This window comes from Dermochelys coriacea, chromosome 1 (assembly GCF_009764565.3).
Source record: "Dermochelys coriacea isolate rDerCor1 chromosome 1, rDerCor1.pri.v4, whole genome shotgun sequence".
Taxonomy (NCBI): Eukaryota; Metazoa; Chordata; order Testudines; family Dermochelyidae; genus Dermochelys; species Dermochelys coriacea.
Window position 1 is genome coordinate 36,221,539 of NC_050068.2, and position 16,870 is coordinate 36,238,408.

The 16,870-nt window shown below is 47.4% G+C and overlaps 1 protein-coding gene across 1 annotated transcript in view; it reads right to left on the reverse strand.

The window, feature by feature from the left end:
* The window catches only part of SLC35F2 (solute carrier family 35 member F2), a 35,104-nt gene extending 25,730 nt beyond the window's left edge, over nucleotides 1-9,374 (reverse strand). Inside the window, exon 1 of the mRNA XM_038419113.2 lies at nucleotides 8,924-9,374. Within this exon, the coding sequence (XP_038275041.2) occupies nucleotides 8,924-9,357 (434 nt within the window). The 5' untranslated portion in view covers nucleotides 9,358-9,374. The remainder of the gene's footprint in view (nucleotides 1-8,923) is intronic.
* Between the last annotated feature and the right edge of the window lie 7,496 nt (nucleotides 9,375-16,870).

The following is a 16,870-nucleotide window of genomic DNA, read 5'->3' on the forward strand; positions in this document are numbered from 1 at the left end:
TTTAGCAAATTAGCTAGATTAAAGCTACCAGATAACTCACACTCCTGGCTTCACTGTACACTAACCCCAAGGGTATTTCTACACTGCAGTCAGTGGTGTGACTACAGCACATGTAGACATACCCCAGCTAGCTTTGAGCTAGCTAGCTCAAATAACAATAGTAATGAATCCATAGCAGCATAGACTAGCCGCTCGAATACATACATACCCAGGGTCCTGGATGGGGTTGCGCAGCCCTTGTGGCCACTCAACCTGCTGTGGCTTCACTGCTATTCTTATTCGAGCTCACTGGATCAAAACCATCTTGGGTATGTCTACTCTATACACTGTAGTGCGGACATACTCAAGAACCTAAAACTTGACTGCATTGGTGCTTTTAACTCAAGTTGGCTGGCACGTCATGGAGTATAGGCGACAGCTCAAGTTACCAAAACTCATCAGCTGCTAATACAATCACTAATACAATTATTTTGTGCTGTTCTAGTGTCATTTTGCAATTATTCTGCACTCAAGCTAAGCTAATTCAAGAGGAGTTAACTTTAGTTAACTGCAGTGAAGACATTGTTTTAGGATATGTCTAAACTGCAGTTGGGAGGTGTAATTCCGGTCTGGGTAGACATACATGTTCTAGCTCTGAACACGTTAGTACAGCAAAAATATAAGGGCCTGTCTACATCTGAAATGCTGCAGGGCACGATGCCTGGTGGCAGTGAAAGTTGTGATCTTGTACACTCACAACCCATAGGGCCAGTGCCAAACAGAGTAGTCACCATAAATGTACAGCAAGCATGCCAACATTATTATAACAATGTCAGTGACATATGCACAGATGTGCAGCAAGCATCACACAGTTCCTAACAGGCCCCCAAATTGCAGCGCCAGGTTGAGTGCAGTATACCAGAGCACATTACTTTGGCTTGCTGTTACAGTGCTCTTTCAAAGCCTCCCTACGCCATATAGCTCCTCGTTGAGTTTGTCCAATAGCCCTTGTCTCTGTGCAGTGTTGTTGTAGCCATGATGGTCCCAGGATATTAGACTTTGAACAGCCAGATACACAAGGGCTTTAGAGAGACAGGGTGGTGAGGTAATATCTTTTATTGGACCAACTTCTGTTGGTGAGAGAGACAAGCTTTAGAGTTTACATAATCTCTTCTTCAGGGCTGGGAAACTTGAGTGTCACAGCTAAATTCAAGGGTCAACGGATTGTTTACTATAAGTAGTTAACACATATTTCAAGGAACCACTGAAGGTAAAATGGCCCGTTAAGAACACTCCCGTCACAGGAAGAAAAGGAAGTGGGGGGAAGCAGATGGGATGGGTGTTGTAAGTTGGTTATAGATTTTTGTAATAAGCCATAAATCCAGTGTCTCTATTGAGTCCAGGATTTTTAGGGCATGTCTACATAGAGAAGAAAAACCTGTAGCTGGCCCATGCCACCTGACTCAGGCTCAGGCTGCGGAGCGCTTTCATAGCTGTGTAGACTTCCGGGCTCAGACTGGAGCCCAGGCTCTCGGACCCTGCAGGGTGGGGCTATGTGGAGGGAGCTAATGAGAAGGAAGCTCACCAGTCAGGAAACAGGTGGGGCTTCTATATATCTGGGAGGCTTGAAATAGTGTGTGAAGGCAGCAGGGAGGAAGCCTAAAGTCCCGCTCCCTGATGTAAGGGAGAAGGAAGAGAAGAAGAAGGAAAGAAGTAATCCAGAAGTGACATCAGTAAGGTCAGGGAAGCTGCAGACCTTGACTGCTTGGTAAACCTTGGCAGGTTTCTCTACAAACCACTGCAGAGTGGCACTGTTTGGGGCAATGAATTAGAAGACTGCCTGGATCACTGCAGGAGTGACAGGGTCAGGGCAGTGGACATGAGGACTGCCTGATGCCACTTGAACAGAAGAGACTTTGAAGGACTTTACTCTGGAAGGGGAAACCGCTGAGTGAACTGGCTGGAGGACCGAGTCACAAAGAGGCAGCAGCAGCTCCTAGTGCGAGAGAGGGGCTGCAGACTGGGAGAAAGAGACTGTCGACAATGGAAGGAAGTGGCCTGGCAGAGCTAATCACCTGAACCACCAGGAGGGGACACCATTCAGTGGTGAATAGAGCCCACATCACAGGTCCTCATCAAGTATGGGTTGTAGCTGTGGGATGGTAGGTGACAACAAGGTGACAATAAACCCCCTCCGACTACACACCCCTCGTTGTCACCTCCCACCATGACTGTCATTCTGCACCTGCTGAGTTGGTAGTTCAGTCTTTCCATGGTGCTCTCAAGATGGCTGGTACACGGCTTCATAAGCCCAGGGAGTAAGGAGTAGGTTGTGTCCCCCAAAGATCACTACTGGCATTTCAACATGATCAGTGGTAAAATCTGCTAGTTAGCAAAGAAGGTCCCTGCTTGTAGCTGTCTGAACAATGCAAGTATCATGCAGCTTCCCTGACCAGCCAACATTGGTAGCAATGAAGTAAATCTCCAGTGATCGAACAGTATTTGCATAAGCATAGAAAATTAACCCTTTCTGTCAATGTATCCTGTAGCAAGGTGCTCCAGGTCCAAACTAGGGATATGCATGCTATCTATTGCTCCATCCATGATGTCCTGCACATTGCTGAAAGTCACAGTCCTGCATAGCAGGAGACTATTAATGGCCCTACACACCTGCATCACAACAACCCTAACTGTGGATTTTCCCACTCCAAAATGACTCCCACTGACAGGTAGCAATCCACCATTGCAAGTGTCCACAGTGTGATTGCCACTTGCTTCTGCACTATCAGAGTCTGTGCTGGGGCAGAGCCCCACTCCCTGAGAAAAGGGCTGAACCAGGCCAGAGAGGCTGTGTGAACGAGCATCCAATCAGTGAAGGCCTGGGGAGAGCCAATCAGGGCAGGGGAAAGGGCAGCCAATCAGGACTGGACAAGGTCCTATATAAAGGCTGCCCAGCTAGGGAGCAAGGCAGTCTCTCCCTGACTAGCAAGGGAGGAGGATTGGCTCCTGAGTGGAAAGGTAGCACTGTGGCAGAGCAGTGCTGGGGAGCTCTGGCCAAGGAAACACCAGGCTGCAGGCCTTGCTACAAAGGGCTGAGTAGGTGCAGAGGGCTGAAGAGGAAGTGGCCCAGGGACAATAGTTTGACAAGGGGAGAGAAGGAGTGCAGAGGCTGCTGATAGAGGGTCCCTGGGTTGGGACCTAGAGTAGTGGGTAGGCCTGGGTCCCCCTCCCTTTTTCCCTTTGTACTACCCCTGGCTGAGGAGGAGCGTGGCCTGATACAGGCTGTGGCTGGCCCCTGCGACAAAGGGGATAGACTCTGAGGCTGCAGCTGGCCACTACAACATGTGCAGATCATGGACTGCTAGTAACTCCAAACCCCTGGAAGGGGGTGAGGCCAGAGCAGTGAGCACTGCCAGAGGGCAGTGTCCTGAAAAGGATGCCACCAGGTGAGGAGCAATGTGGATCCAGATGCCAGCAGGGTGAGAGATGGATGGGACACCACCAGCAGAGGGCACTCTGCGCTGGACACAGCTATTTCCCTGAAGCACCATGGTGGTGAGTCACAGACCCTGTCGGTGAGTCACTCCCAGTTTGGTGTCCCTGAGTTGGATGGCTGGGGTGAGCTCAGTGCACAGATTCAGGAATATGGCCTTGCACAGCCAAAGGTTCTGCAGCCACTGCCTATCATCCCAAATCCGTTATGATGTGATCCCACCAGTCGGTCATTTCTTGATCCTAGAAGCAGCACTCCACCATCTGCAGATGCTCTGTGAATGCTAACAACCACCTTGAATTGGTTCTCATTATGTCCCACGGCAATCTGTACAATGGCAGTCTGTCCTCCAAGAAACTGTCATGTTCCCTGCAGTTTTTGCGGCTCTGCAAATACCAGAGGACCGGACCTCTTGTGCTTGCAACACTCACGACAATAGTGCAGAACTGTGCAGGCTCCATGCTTCTGTCAGAGATGGCAGACAGCAACAAGTCCGACATGGGTTAGTGAGAAATTGAAAACAGGTGTGAAAATTATGGGATGGAGAACATTGCTTTATGGGAAGTTGAACCCTTGCTCCCAGTCACCCCACCCAACTCACTTATGCCCAAAACAGAGTGCTGAGCAGTGGTGGGTTGCTCACTGAATACCCATGATGCAGCACCACACTGTACATCGACATAAGCACTCCTGATGAGTACACACAGTGCCAGTACAAGGAGCCAAGTCTGCATGCACACAGGCAATATGCTAACTGCAGCAATTGTATGCTAACGTAACTTGCATCAGCAAAACACTGTAGTGTAGACAGAGCCTTAAGTGTACGTGTGTGTGTGCGTGCACACGCACACACAACTAGGTTGATGCAAGGCATACATAGGCCTGGTCCGCATTACCAAGTTAGGTCAAAGTGTGGCCACTGTGGCTCGTGTGGTGGCTCAGTTTAGCTGCCTGAAGTACATACCTAGGATCTTGTACAGGACTGTACTCTAGAAGCTAGCCCAAGCCACTGCTTATGCTGCTATGTCACACTGCTGTTTTTAGCACACTAGTTCAATCAGAGCTAGAACATGCATATCTACCCAACATGGGAATTATACCTGCTAGCTGCTGTACCCACAGACTAGCAAATAAGCTTGTGTGAACCCTTGTAACAGCCAGGCCGCTGTAACTCAAAGCAGTTTTTAGTTGTGTTGTGAGGTTAAACTAATTAAAAAGGTCTACACTGAAGATAGATTATATAAAAATTACATTTTCTTATTAAGAGCTCTGTACGTGTGTATATTTCAGTCTGATTTGCTGGCGTGAGTGCTAATAATAAATCTTGCTTTTTATTTTTGTTAGCCCTGCACAGCTAGTGTGAGCTGGGTTCTATTCCTTCCAGTGACTCTTCACAAGAGTTGTTCGGTGTTACTTATGCAAACCTACTGAAAGTTAATGGCATTGCAGAGGTGTCACTGAGGGTCTTTGTTACTGTTGATGATGTATGAAAAAGAAACAGTTGAGGCGGAATGCAGAGCTGGCAGATTAAAAAAAAAAAAGTAAGCTGAGCATATTTAACACAGAAGTTATCATATGCTAGTAAATATGGAGCCCAACAATGCCTTTTTACAGAGATACTTTTCAGAATAGAAGTGCATTTAATGTTCGTAAAATGTATTAAGAGCCTTGAGATAAAAGTCCAAAATATATGAATTATTATTACAGTTCCTAAAATGGCTCTGAGAGTAGATGGCTCTGCATGCATACACTTCAGGGTATATATACTGCCTTTCACAACTTTGCCAAAATTCATCCATAGGAACAAAGAGAACCTTTTTGTTCCCTTTTTGAGATCCCCATACTTAGCTAGCTTTCAGAGAACAATCCTGCATTGGCAGTGAGACAGTTTGTGCACCACTGATCTAGGCTATAAGGCGTGCCACTCTGGGCATGGAAGAATGTTTGGGGGGGGAGAACAGCCATGCCAGATGGCTCATGCCAGCTCCCACAGGGGGTCGGGGATGGAGCACCACCTACTCCCCAGACTCACCTCAGCAGGCCACCCAGCCTGTGGGTCAGTGTCCATGCTGATTTCTGCTTCCACCAGCCTCCACGCCCAGCGTTGGCTCTGCCCCCAGAGACTATCATATGTGCCCTCCCCACTCTGAAAACCCAAGAGGGAAGAGATAGAGGGGCAGGTATTGGCCCAGCCCTCGAGATGCAGCCTGGCAACAATATAGAAGCAGCACGTTGCTGAGGAAGCCTTGACTGTGCAGTAATGGGGGGGGGTCACAGACAGATTCTGTTAACGGTAAGGGGGAGCGCAATTGGAAAAAGTTTGTGCACCATTGGCCTAGATGACCTAACAGACTTTGTCCACCTCTAACTAGTACTAGGGCTGGTTAATTGTTTTTTCCATATGAAGGCTTTTTGTTGTTGAAAATGAGTTCTTTTCTACATCAGAAATTTTTAGAAAAAACAATTTTCACCAACTTTCTGGGGGCTTTCCTTTTCACAAGATTAGAAAATGAAAAATGTAGTCTCAGTAATGTTATTTATTATTTATTTCCTGCTTCCTTTTCCTTCCTTTTTTTCTTTCCCCCTTTTTCTGTGGCAAATGGAAAAAGAGGTGAAGATTTGGGAAAATTAAAATGTGGGGAAAAATGGGAAGGGGTGAAGGAAAAAAGAGCCCCAAAACATTCAAAAAACTGTAAACCAAAAATTTCTTATAAAAATTTGAATGAAAAATTCTGAAGTAATTTTCAGTCCATAGGTTTTAAAAAGGAACTTTTGTTATTCAACGTTTGTGAATATTTTGAAAGAATGAGTTCCTTTTCTAAACCTGTGGAAAGAAAATGACTCAAAATTTTAGTGAAGATTTTTCCCATTTGAGTTTTCACCAGATACTAATACTCTCCAATACTAAGCTTGTCTCAGCTGAAGGCACTCGTCAGACATTGAGATGCAAAAGAGATTGTAGTCTTGAGTTTTGTCCAATGTTAGACACCAGCTAAAAGGATCCTCATTGAGAGACTTGACTCTTAGAAACCTCTCGTCATCCTGGCCCATGATGTTACAATGCTTTAAAAATTGTTCCTACTATGTTGTGGTTCTGGGATACAGACTGATAGATGAGTGGGGATACAGGCCTGATTCTGCAAGGTACAAAGCAGTCTGGCCCCAATCCAGCAAAACATTTAGATGCAAAGTTTTAAAAGGTATTTAGGCTTTGCTATACCCAGCGTTGCAATGCCTCACTGATTTAGGAGCCTTAAGCACTATATACTTAAATGAAAGCATATGAGTAGTTTTTCAGTGGACTACTGGCATGTTTAAAGTTAAACATGCTTACAGGCTTTGCCAGATCAGGGCCAGCACATTCCACATCTTACAGAACCAAAGTCACAAAGGGAGAGTTAAAAGCAGCCTTTCATGGTGATGCTTCATTTAAGGCAGTGGTCACCAACCAGTCAATCACAATTGACTGGTCAATCCTAGAGGATCTCCCAGTCAATCGCGATCTCTGGTGGAGAAGTGGGGCTGCCACTAAGGCAGGCTCCCTGCTTGCCCTGGCCCCCTGCCGCTCCCAGAAGTGGCCAGCGCGGCCCCAGGGGCAGGGATCCGCCTCCGCCCGCTGCTCCTGCCTGTGAGCACTGTCCTCACAGCTCCCATTGGCCAGGAACAGGGAGTTGTGGTGCTTCCAGAGAGGGGCAGCACACAGAGCCACGTGTCCCCCAACCTCCCCCTCCGCCCCCGGGGCGCATTGACCCCTTCTAGGAGCAGCGTGGGGCCAGCATAGGCGGGGAGCCTGCCTTAGGGGTAGCCATGCTACACCACAGACCAGAAGCCACTGGGGGTAAGTGTTGCCCGGGGGAGCCAGCACCCTGAGCCCCCTCCTGGAGCCAGCACCCCAAACCCCCTCCTGCACCCTGAACACCTTCCTGCACTCCAGCCCTGAGTCCTATCCCAAAGCCAGCACCCCATATCCCCTCCTGCACCCCAAGCCCTGACCCTGACTCCCCACTCCCAGAGCCAGCAACCCATACCCCCTCCTGTACCCCAACACTCTGCCCCAGCCCGGAGCCCGCTCCTACACTCAAACTCACTCCCTGAGCTTGCACCCCTCATCCCCTCCTGCACCCCAACCTCCTGCCCAGGCTCAGCCAAGAGCCTGTGCCACCTCCCGAACCCCAACCCCTTACCCCAGCTCAGTGAAAATGAGTGGGCAGGAGAGCGAGCGATTGGGGGGTGGGGGAAATGGAGTGAGCAGGTTGGGGCTTTGGGGAAGGGGTAGATCCTGGGTTGCCCTTACATTCAAAAAGTGATATTGGTCCTAAAAAGGTTGGAGACCACTGATTTAAGGGTATGTGTGACTACACCATACCCAGACTTCACTGCTGCAGGTTTTTAAGAGGCAGAAAGACGGATGGGAGATTACATCATGCTTCCCTTCCCGCAGTTTATCCACAGGACACAAAGCATGAAATCGAGAGTCCATTAAAATCAATGGGAGTTTTACCAATAATGTAAATGAGGCCAGGATTGCAGCCAAGGTGGACGGAGTGAGTCTGTTCCCTATTCAGGTCACTAGCTCTGCCCTGCCACTCCTTCCCAAAAAGACTGTTACTACCTTACAGAGATACTCAAATAGGGATGAGTGGAGGGGTGAAAGGGGACCCATCAAGGATTGCCCCTCAAGCGCTCATCCCCCGGGTACTGACTTCTTCATGGTAATCCCCCAAACTGCAAACTCTGTTCGGGAGCCATCAGCGGGCCCCCCATTCAGCTTTAGAGCCGGCGGAATATCAGCCCCCAAGCCCGGCCCCGTTGCGTCTGTCGCAGCCCGGGGCCGTTTCGTTGCAAAGGGTGGACACGTTGCCAAAACAGGATGCGATTGCCCGTCCTGTTCGCACGTGGCAATACCCAGCTAGGTGCGCAATAAAGTGGCTGGTAGATGAGGGGAAGGGGGCACGTTTGCTCTGAAGCGGCGGGGTGGGGGGGGGGGCACCGATTGAATAGCAAAAAAAAAAAAAAAAAAAAAAAAAAGCTACAGCCTACCGGGCTCGTGTGTAGCACCTTCCTCCCGAGGACCTCCAGGCGTTTTACAACGTCCCCTCATCCCGCCTGGGTCGGCGGCAGAGCTGGGAACTGGTCTCCTGCCCCCCCCCCCCCCCCCCGATCCTGCAATTCACCCCCAGGCTCGTGCTCCGCCTCCGCAGCAGCGCCGGAGCGGCGCCGCTGTTCGCCCCGGTGCGAGGGCGGTCCCCGAGAAGCACGTGGAAACGGCGCAGGCAGCCCGCCCGCGCTGGCCGCTGGGCACAGCCAGGGGGCTGCTCGGCTGGAGGGGGGGGGTTAGGGCATGCCTGCCGGGAAGGGAGCTCCCCGCTTACCCAGGTGCTGGTCACACGTGCGCTCGGGCTCCTTCGGCTCGCGGCAAGTCCGCCCGCCGCCTCTGCCCTTTGTACTCACCAAGTGCAGAGTTTGTCTTTGATCCCAAGCCAGAGGCTGAGGGGCGACCTCCGAGGCGCTGCTGCAGCCGCGGCAGCGGCTGCTGTTTCCGACGCTGCCCGCGGGCCGGGGGCATCCTCCGCGTCCATTTGGAGCCAGACGCCGCCGAGCAGCCGCTGTCTAGAGAGCGGGGTGGGAAGCGCGGGCAGCCTGGGACGAAGGGGGGTGGGGGGCGGTGCTAGAGCTCGGCTTTGCTGGCTCAGCTGCTCTGCAAAATCCCTCTCCTGTGCGGGTAGCTTCCGCCGCAAATCATTAACAGTCAGCAGACAAGACCCAAACAATCCAGTCAAGATCGCACGCTGGCATCTCTCTCCGGGGCTGTAACTTGCTCCAGGAGGGGAGAGAGACCTCGGCTCCTCTCTCCTGGCTGATCTGGGGAGTTGCCAGCTCGACATTCATTCCCTCCTTTTCTACCTGCAGGTGAGGTGGCACAATGATTTTAGTTCTCGTCTTTCCCCTCCCAGGTGTCTTTAGGGCAGAGGAAGCCATGCCCCAAATCTCTGGGATTTTCTCACTCAGCATGGATTTGTTGTTGTTAAGGCAACACTTAAATCAGACTTGCAGTGAATCAGAGCTGCTTTCCCAAGGCCTGAGTCTCTTCCAATCGTACATGAGTTTTACACCAGTGTAACTCTTGACGTCTACAGGGTTTCTTCTGATTTCCATCATTTTAAGTGATGGGAGAGTCATTATTTTGAGCGAACAATAGATCTGTGGGCGGTTAGAGACTACAAACCAGGTCTCTAGCATGGCCCAGAGTTTTCTTTTCAAGATGTTGAACAAATCAGGAAGGTCACTGGCTGAATCATAGACTATCAGGGTTGGAAGGGACCTCAGGAGGTCATCTAGTCCAACCCCCTGCTCAAAGGAGGACCAATCCCCAATTTTTGCCCCATCCCTAAATGGCCCCCTCAAGGATTGAACTCACAACCATGGGTTTAGCAGGCACAATCTGAAAGGGTGAACTGACAAGGAACAAGCAAGATTGTGAATATCTGGAATGTACACATGCCAGAGAGATGCTTTAACATGAATTCAGTCACCCCAAGCAAAAGTTGGCAGATCCAAAAGGGAGAGTGAATAATTTCCCTCTAAGTTTGGTTGACTACCTTCCTTTAGAATGATTTTTAGATAGCCCTTATTATTCCTGAACCAGGGTGAAAGTACCTAGTGTGGCTATGTGAAAAGTTCATGATCTCTGACAAGGGAAATTAATAGTGCAAAACTATCAATCAATTATTTTACATTGATTTTCCTTGTAAGAGGGCTGGCCTAATTTAATTGTTGATTTGCTATGTCCAGGTTTTTGCATTCTCCAGTTTCTTCTGTTTCTTTTTAACTTTTGGTAATGTTGCAGCATATTCCTGCTCCACAAGCACAAAACCCACTGGCCCCAATAACAAATCAAATTTCAAAAATTAAGTAAACCAAAAAGTTGGATTTTTAGCAAGTTTTCTCAAACGAAAGTGGAACAAAACAACACACTGCAAACCTACTTTATAAGTCCTGGTCTACACTAAATCGACCCCTACTAGATTGATCGCTGCCCTCTGATCCGGCGGGTAGTGTAGACATACCCTAAGATTCCAGAAATCTGGTGTTAATGTAACTTTCTGGTTCAGATTTTAAAAGTTTGAAAATTCAAGTGATTGTCACCAGAGTAACTGCAGTTTGGTCCCCTGGCACATATGGGGTATTTTGTAACCATACATTATTATTTTTTCTTTATTTTATATATATATATATGTCTAGTGTAGAGAAAGATGGGCCCAAAACCAAGCCCTGGGCTTTGGGAAACTTCAGATTCAGATCTGACCTTTGCATCTGTATACCCTACCTTTACAGTAAAGGCTGGAACATAATCCTCTTCGTTTTTGTGGCGTTCCAATCTTGGATTCAGATGCAAACTTTGCAGCTTGAGCTCATCCCTAATGAAGTGAGTCAGAGTTACTCTGGGAACCATAACTTTTAACTTCCCAACCTTTATGCCTATAAAATCTCAGTGATCTCACCTATTCACAAGACTTCAAATACCATCATTATGCCAATGACTCACAAATCTAGCTTTCCATTCCTGATTTGTCTCTATCTGTCCACATTCACATCTCAGGTTGTCTCTTGGTGATATCTCCTGAATGAATTGCTGGTAATTTAAAAATAGCCCATCTTTCCTCACTAATCCTTCCTCTTGTGCCACATTCTCTGTCACTGTTGACTATCACTATCTTAGAATCATAGAATACCAGGGTTGGAAGGGACCTCAGGAGGTCATCTAGTCCAACCCCCTGCTCAAAGCAGGACCAATCCCCAATTTTTGCCCCAGATCCCAAATGGCCCCCTCAAGGATTGAACTCACAACCCTGGGTTTAGCAGGCCAATGCTCAAACCACTGAGCTATCTCTCCCCCCTAATCCTAGTCACTTGGACATATGACTTGAGAACATTTTACTCCTTCTACTCTGCACCTCACAGCCAGGTTGTGTCCAGGTCTCACTCCTTCTTCCTCCATAATAAGATAATAAAGCAGTTGATATGTGATTCAATTAATAAAGAACTAAGGGAAGGTAATATAATTAATGCCATCTACATGGTTGATGGAAAATAGATCCTGTCAAGCTTACTTGATATCTTTTTTGATGAGATTACGAGTTTGATTAATAAAGGTAATAGTGCTGATGTAATAGACTTCTGTGAGTCATTTAACTTGGTACTGCACAATATTTTGATTCAAAAATTAGAACAATACAAACTTAACACTGCACACATTAAAAAAACACTTGGGAAAATGGTTAAGAAGTTATTAATCTTAGCAAAGTATTAATGACCTTTATTGAGAATTAGATTTATACCCAAGTTGAAGTTTTAAATCCAAACTATTTTGAGTGAAAAGGAGCCAAGATCCTGCACTCTTTTTTAAAGGTTGAAAACCAATTATAATGTCTTGAAAAACATCATAGTTGGATAACAGACTGACAAGCTTTTCTTATATTTTCCAAAACCAATTACTGGTACTTCATGGCTGAGAATAAACAAAAAACATCAGCCCAAAAGATAACATTTGTGGGTAGTAGGAGAAGTTTGAAAGGGGGAGCTTCAAATCTAGCCGTTTTTTTTTAAAGGAGTTGAAAGCAGATTAAAAAATGACACCTGCCCTTAAATCCCCATTGTTACAGGAGTGCTCTGTAAAAGAGAGGTGTCTATGTGTATAGCTAGATAGCTAAATAAGATGCCTGGAGGTGGTGATCCAGAATATGCAGCATAGTTCATGGGTTTTGTAGGACCAGTACCACTTCTTGTTGTTCATTGCAAATGGCTTCTTATGTGAAGCTCTTTACATGCAGTTCTTCATAACTGTGCTGACTTTTTTGGATTTATAGTAGTATTTTCCTTTTAACATTTTTTCCTCCCTAGTTGGTGGGTGAAAGCCTGCACAAAACAATAAGGGGAATTCATGCTCTGATACTGCAAATATTTATGCATATGAGTAACTTTTTTTCAAATGAGTAGGCCTATTGAGATCAAACTGATTATTCATTAGCATAAAGTTACTCATATAAGTGTTTCAAGAGTGGAAGGAAAAAAAACCCTGTTAGCTTCAAGAGCTTTGACTCAGGCCTTAAATGAATAAAGGAGAAACAATTAAACAAGTGCTGTCAAATGTATAAAGAAAGAAACTTGTGGAGAGAAAAATGAAATCTTTTTTTTTTCCATTCAACTTGTCTGAATACACTATTCAGTCAGAATTCTCATTTTTAAGTAAGCAGTGCCCATTACAGTAATTGAAATAGGAGCTTAAAATGGAACTGCCATCTCAAGCATAAGCATAATATTATGTTATTAGTACAACACAATCAAAACACAGATCAGATTTCCAGATTTTTAAAACACAACAAGAAAGATTGTATCCCATTAATGCAGTGTCAATTTCTGAATGTGAACAGAAATTTTCCTGTACGATCACAGTACATAGAAGCAGGTTTTCATTATTTTGTAAAATGGAGACCATTTTCACCACTAGAGGTTCCACATGATCCATACATGTCTCTGTGACATCTGAGTCTCAATGTCCATCTCTTCTTCCTGGTTTATGGTGCTGTTCTACTCATACAAAAAAACATTATTTGTGCCATTTTTTTTCTTAATTCATATTTCTCCTTCCATAAGAAACTCCGGATTGCTATCCATAAAGATAACTGGTTTTGTTTAGTTTAACATAACGTAGAATTTTCCTGCAGAATTTTTGAAGGGTAAAACAATCAGGTTTTCAGTTGAAAAATTTCAGTTTCCACTTTATTTGTTTTTACTTCAAATGCCTGGTTTAAAAATTGTGGGTTTTTAAAAACTTTTCTGGGTTTTCTCCACCTGCTTTTTTCTCTTTGTTATGCTTCTCTTTCCCAACCTCTGCACACACACTTCTTTCTGCTAAAAGGGAGATAAAGGTCAAACTGTGAGAAAGTGGGGAAATCTTAATGAAAATAGTAAAAATTCACGAAAAGTATTTTTTTCTCCACAGTTTCCTGATGGTTTTGCCAATTGTAAAACAGTTACTAAATGTTTGAAAAGCAGGGGGAAGGGAGGGTAAACCCACAATTTTGAAACAAAAGTGTTCATTTTTTTCCAAATTTTGCCATTTCAATTTTTTTGTCAAAAATCTAAATTTCTCTGCTTAAAAAAATAGTTTTTTTAATAAAATTGAAACAATTCTTTTCCCTTTATGCCACTTTTCTTGGTGAGGGTCATGGAGGCAGCATGGAGAGTAAGGAGGACCAGACCTCCGTTTCCTCCCCAACAGGTTCCAGCTCCCCCTGAGTGTTCCCAGCCGGGAGATATCATCCCTCCAGCATGTCCTGGGTCAGCCTTGGGGCCTCCGCCCAGTGGGACATGCCCAGTATAGTTCCAACAGAAACCTCCCAGGGGGCATCCTTATCAGGTGCCCAAACCACCTGAGCCGGTACCTCTCGATCTGGAGGAGTAGCAGCTCTCCTCTGAGGCCCTCCCATATAGCCGAGCTTCTCACCCTGTCTCGAACAGTAAGCCCAGCCAACCTGCAGAGAAACCTCATTTCCACTGCTTATACCTGCGATCTCGTCCTTTCGGTTATTACCCAAAGTTCATGACCATAGGTGAGGATGGGGAAGTAGAGTGACCTGTAAACAGAGAGCTCCGTCCAAGAACTCAGCTCCTGCTTCACCACCACGGATCGGTACAGTGCCTGCATCACTGCTGCCGCCACACCAATCCCCTCTGAGGACCATTACCTTGTGGTGGTGGAGGGGCTTGTGTGCTCCAACAAACCCCAAGGCTATATCATCTGGAACCTTGTGCTCCTGGTAAGGTCACCCTAGGCAGATAGGTCTAGGGGGGAGGTTCCAGACTAAAAATGATCCACATCAAGACCCTCTTGAAAGCCCCAAATTACCATGTGAACTTCTGGACTAGGGATACCAGAACCTACCCCTGGGGGTGGAGTCAGGCGAGCATCTGGTGGTCAGGCTACCCATGTATCCCAACCGGGCTCAGCCCCGAAAGGCGATGTGGACCCAGTGATGAGGTGCCAAAATCTTAACAACCGGTTCCCTCCTCACCCCATGAGGGGGTCATGGCCCACCCCCGCCCCCTGGGGACTCCTGCCCCATCCAACCCCCCTGTGTTGCTTGACGCCCCTCCCGGGACTCCTGCCCCATCCACCCCCATCCCCTGTCCCCTGACTGCCCCCAGAGCTGGGCAGGAGGGTCTCATGGGCCACTGTAGTGTGTGCCCACCCCACCTCTAAGAGCCAGAGGGACCTGCCGGAGGGCGAGGTGGGGAGTCCCAACAGTGCTTACCTGGGGCAGCTTCCAGGAAGCATTCAGCAGGTCCCTCTGGCTCTTAGGGGTTGGAGAGCGTAGCTAGGAGGGGAGCAGGGGGAGTGGCCGTTCCCCCCACTGATCACTTCAAAAGTGGTGCCTTAGGCGCCAATTCTGTGGGTGCTCCGGAGCTGGAGCACCCATGGGGAAAATTTGGTGGGTGCAGAGCACCACTGGCAGCTCCCCACCCTGCGCTCGGACCCAGCTCACCTCTGCTCCACCTCCACCTCCTCCCCTGAACGTGCCGCCCCGCTCTGCTTCTCTGCCCCCCCTTCCCACGAATCAGCTGTTCGCGCGGGAAGCCGGGGGGGCTGAGAAGCAAGCAGTGGCTTCGTGCTCAGGCCTAGGAAGGCGGAGGCGAGCTGGGGCAGGCAGCGGTTCCCCTGCGCACCCCCGGGTTACCTGCTGCGGCACGGGCAGCCCTCCTCGCACCCCTCCGCCCCAGCTGACCTCCGCTCCGCCTCCCTAGGTCTGAGCGTGAAGCCGCCGCTTGCTTCTCAGCCCCGCCCCCCCCCAGCTTCCCACACAAACAGCTGATTCGCGGGAAGCCAGGGGAGAGGGAGAAGAAGCAGAGGAGGGCGGCGTGTTCAGGGGAGGAGGCTGAGTGGAGGTGAGCTGGGGCCAGGGGCAGGGCGGGGAGCTGCCGGTGGGTGCTCTGCACCCATCAACTTTTCTCCGTGGGTGCTCCAGCCCCGGGGCACCTACGGAGTCGGCGCCTAAGTCGCCACTTTTGGCCGGTTGTTAAATTTAGAAGTCCTTTTAGAACCGGTTGTCCCTCGTGGGACAACCAGTTCTGGACAACCGGTTCTAAAAGGGCTTCTAATTTAACAACCGGTTCTAGCAAACCGGTGCGAACCGGCTCCAGCTCACCACTGTGTGGACCCATTTAGTGGGCTCATCGCCCACGAGGCAAAGGTGAGGGTCAGGTGCAATGCCAGAATGGCAGCAGGAGAGACGGACCATGCAATGGAACTGGCCCTCAGCAATGGAAAAAAATAAAACTGAAATTTTTTGTTGGAAAATTTTAGACTGATTCTATTAGAAAGTCAGGTGTTAAAATAGGGGCTGAAGGATAATGGTATGTATTTTAAGTGTGTATGTATAATGATATGTATTTTATATAATCTATTTTTATAGCATGTCCATCACTGTAGCAGCTGAATAAATACTTCTGAACTTACCAAGGTGCAAATGTAAACACAATGTGTGACAAAGACCCAAGATAAGACACAAAAATATTATTCCTAGTGGAAATTTAATATGCTATGGGTTTAATTCTATTAGGGTAAATGGCCACAGTGCACTAATTCATTGTTTCTGATGTAAATAATTTTTCAACAATAAAACTGAGGGAACACCAAATTTGTGTGAATGTGATTTTGGGAATAAAATTAGGTACACTTGACAGTTATGGGTAGGTACCAAATACAGATCTGTCTCTGGACTGTGAAAAGGATGCCTTGTTTCCCCTCAGGCCTTGCCAGGACCCTAAACTACAATCATGTTTGCCTTTAGGACTACATTTCCCAGCAATTCCTAAGAAGAGTTCCAGTCCACCCTGTTTATGGAGTTTATTTGAGCATAAGCTTTTGTGAGCTACAGCTCACTTCATTGGATCATGCACTAGCTGTAGCTCACGAAAGCTTATGCTCAAATAAATTTGTTAGTCTCTAAGGTGCCACAAGTACTCCTTTTCTTTTTGCGAATACAGACTAACACGGCTGCTACTCTGAAACCTGTTTATGGAGTGTTAGTCTTGGGCCTTAAAAGCATTAGCAGTGTGAGATTTTCCCCCAGGCTGTCATTGCCTCACTTACTATGCCCTTGGTCCCCCAGGTTTTGTTCCTGGAATGGAGACATTCTATAGGTAGAGCTAAATCTGAGTTGCAGGTGCATCACATATACCAAAACTCTTGAGAAATGTTAAAAGGAAGTATGGGAAAGAGAGTTCTTTGGTTGCTGGATCAAAATTGCTCTGTTAATAAATTCCTCATCTGTATGTGTTTTAGGAGTGTAGTGAAGGTCTTTGCACAATTTAAGTTTGTCATCTTTTATCAGAAAA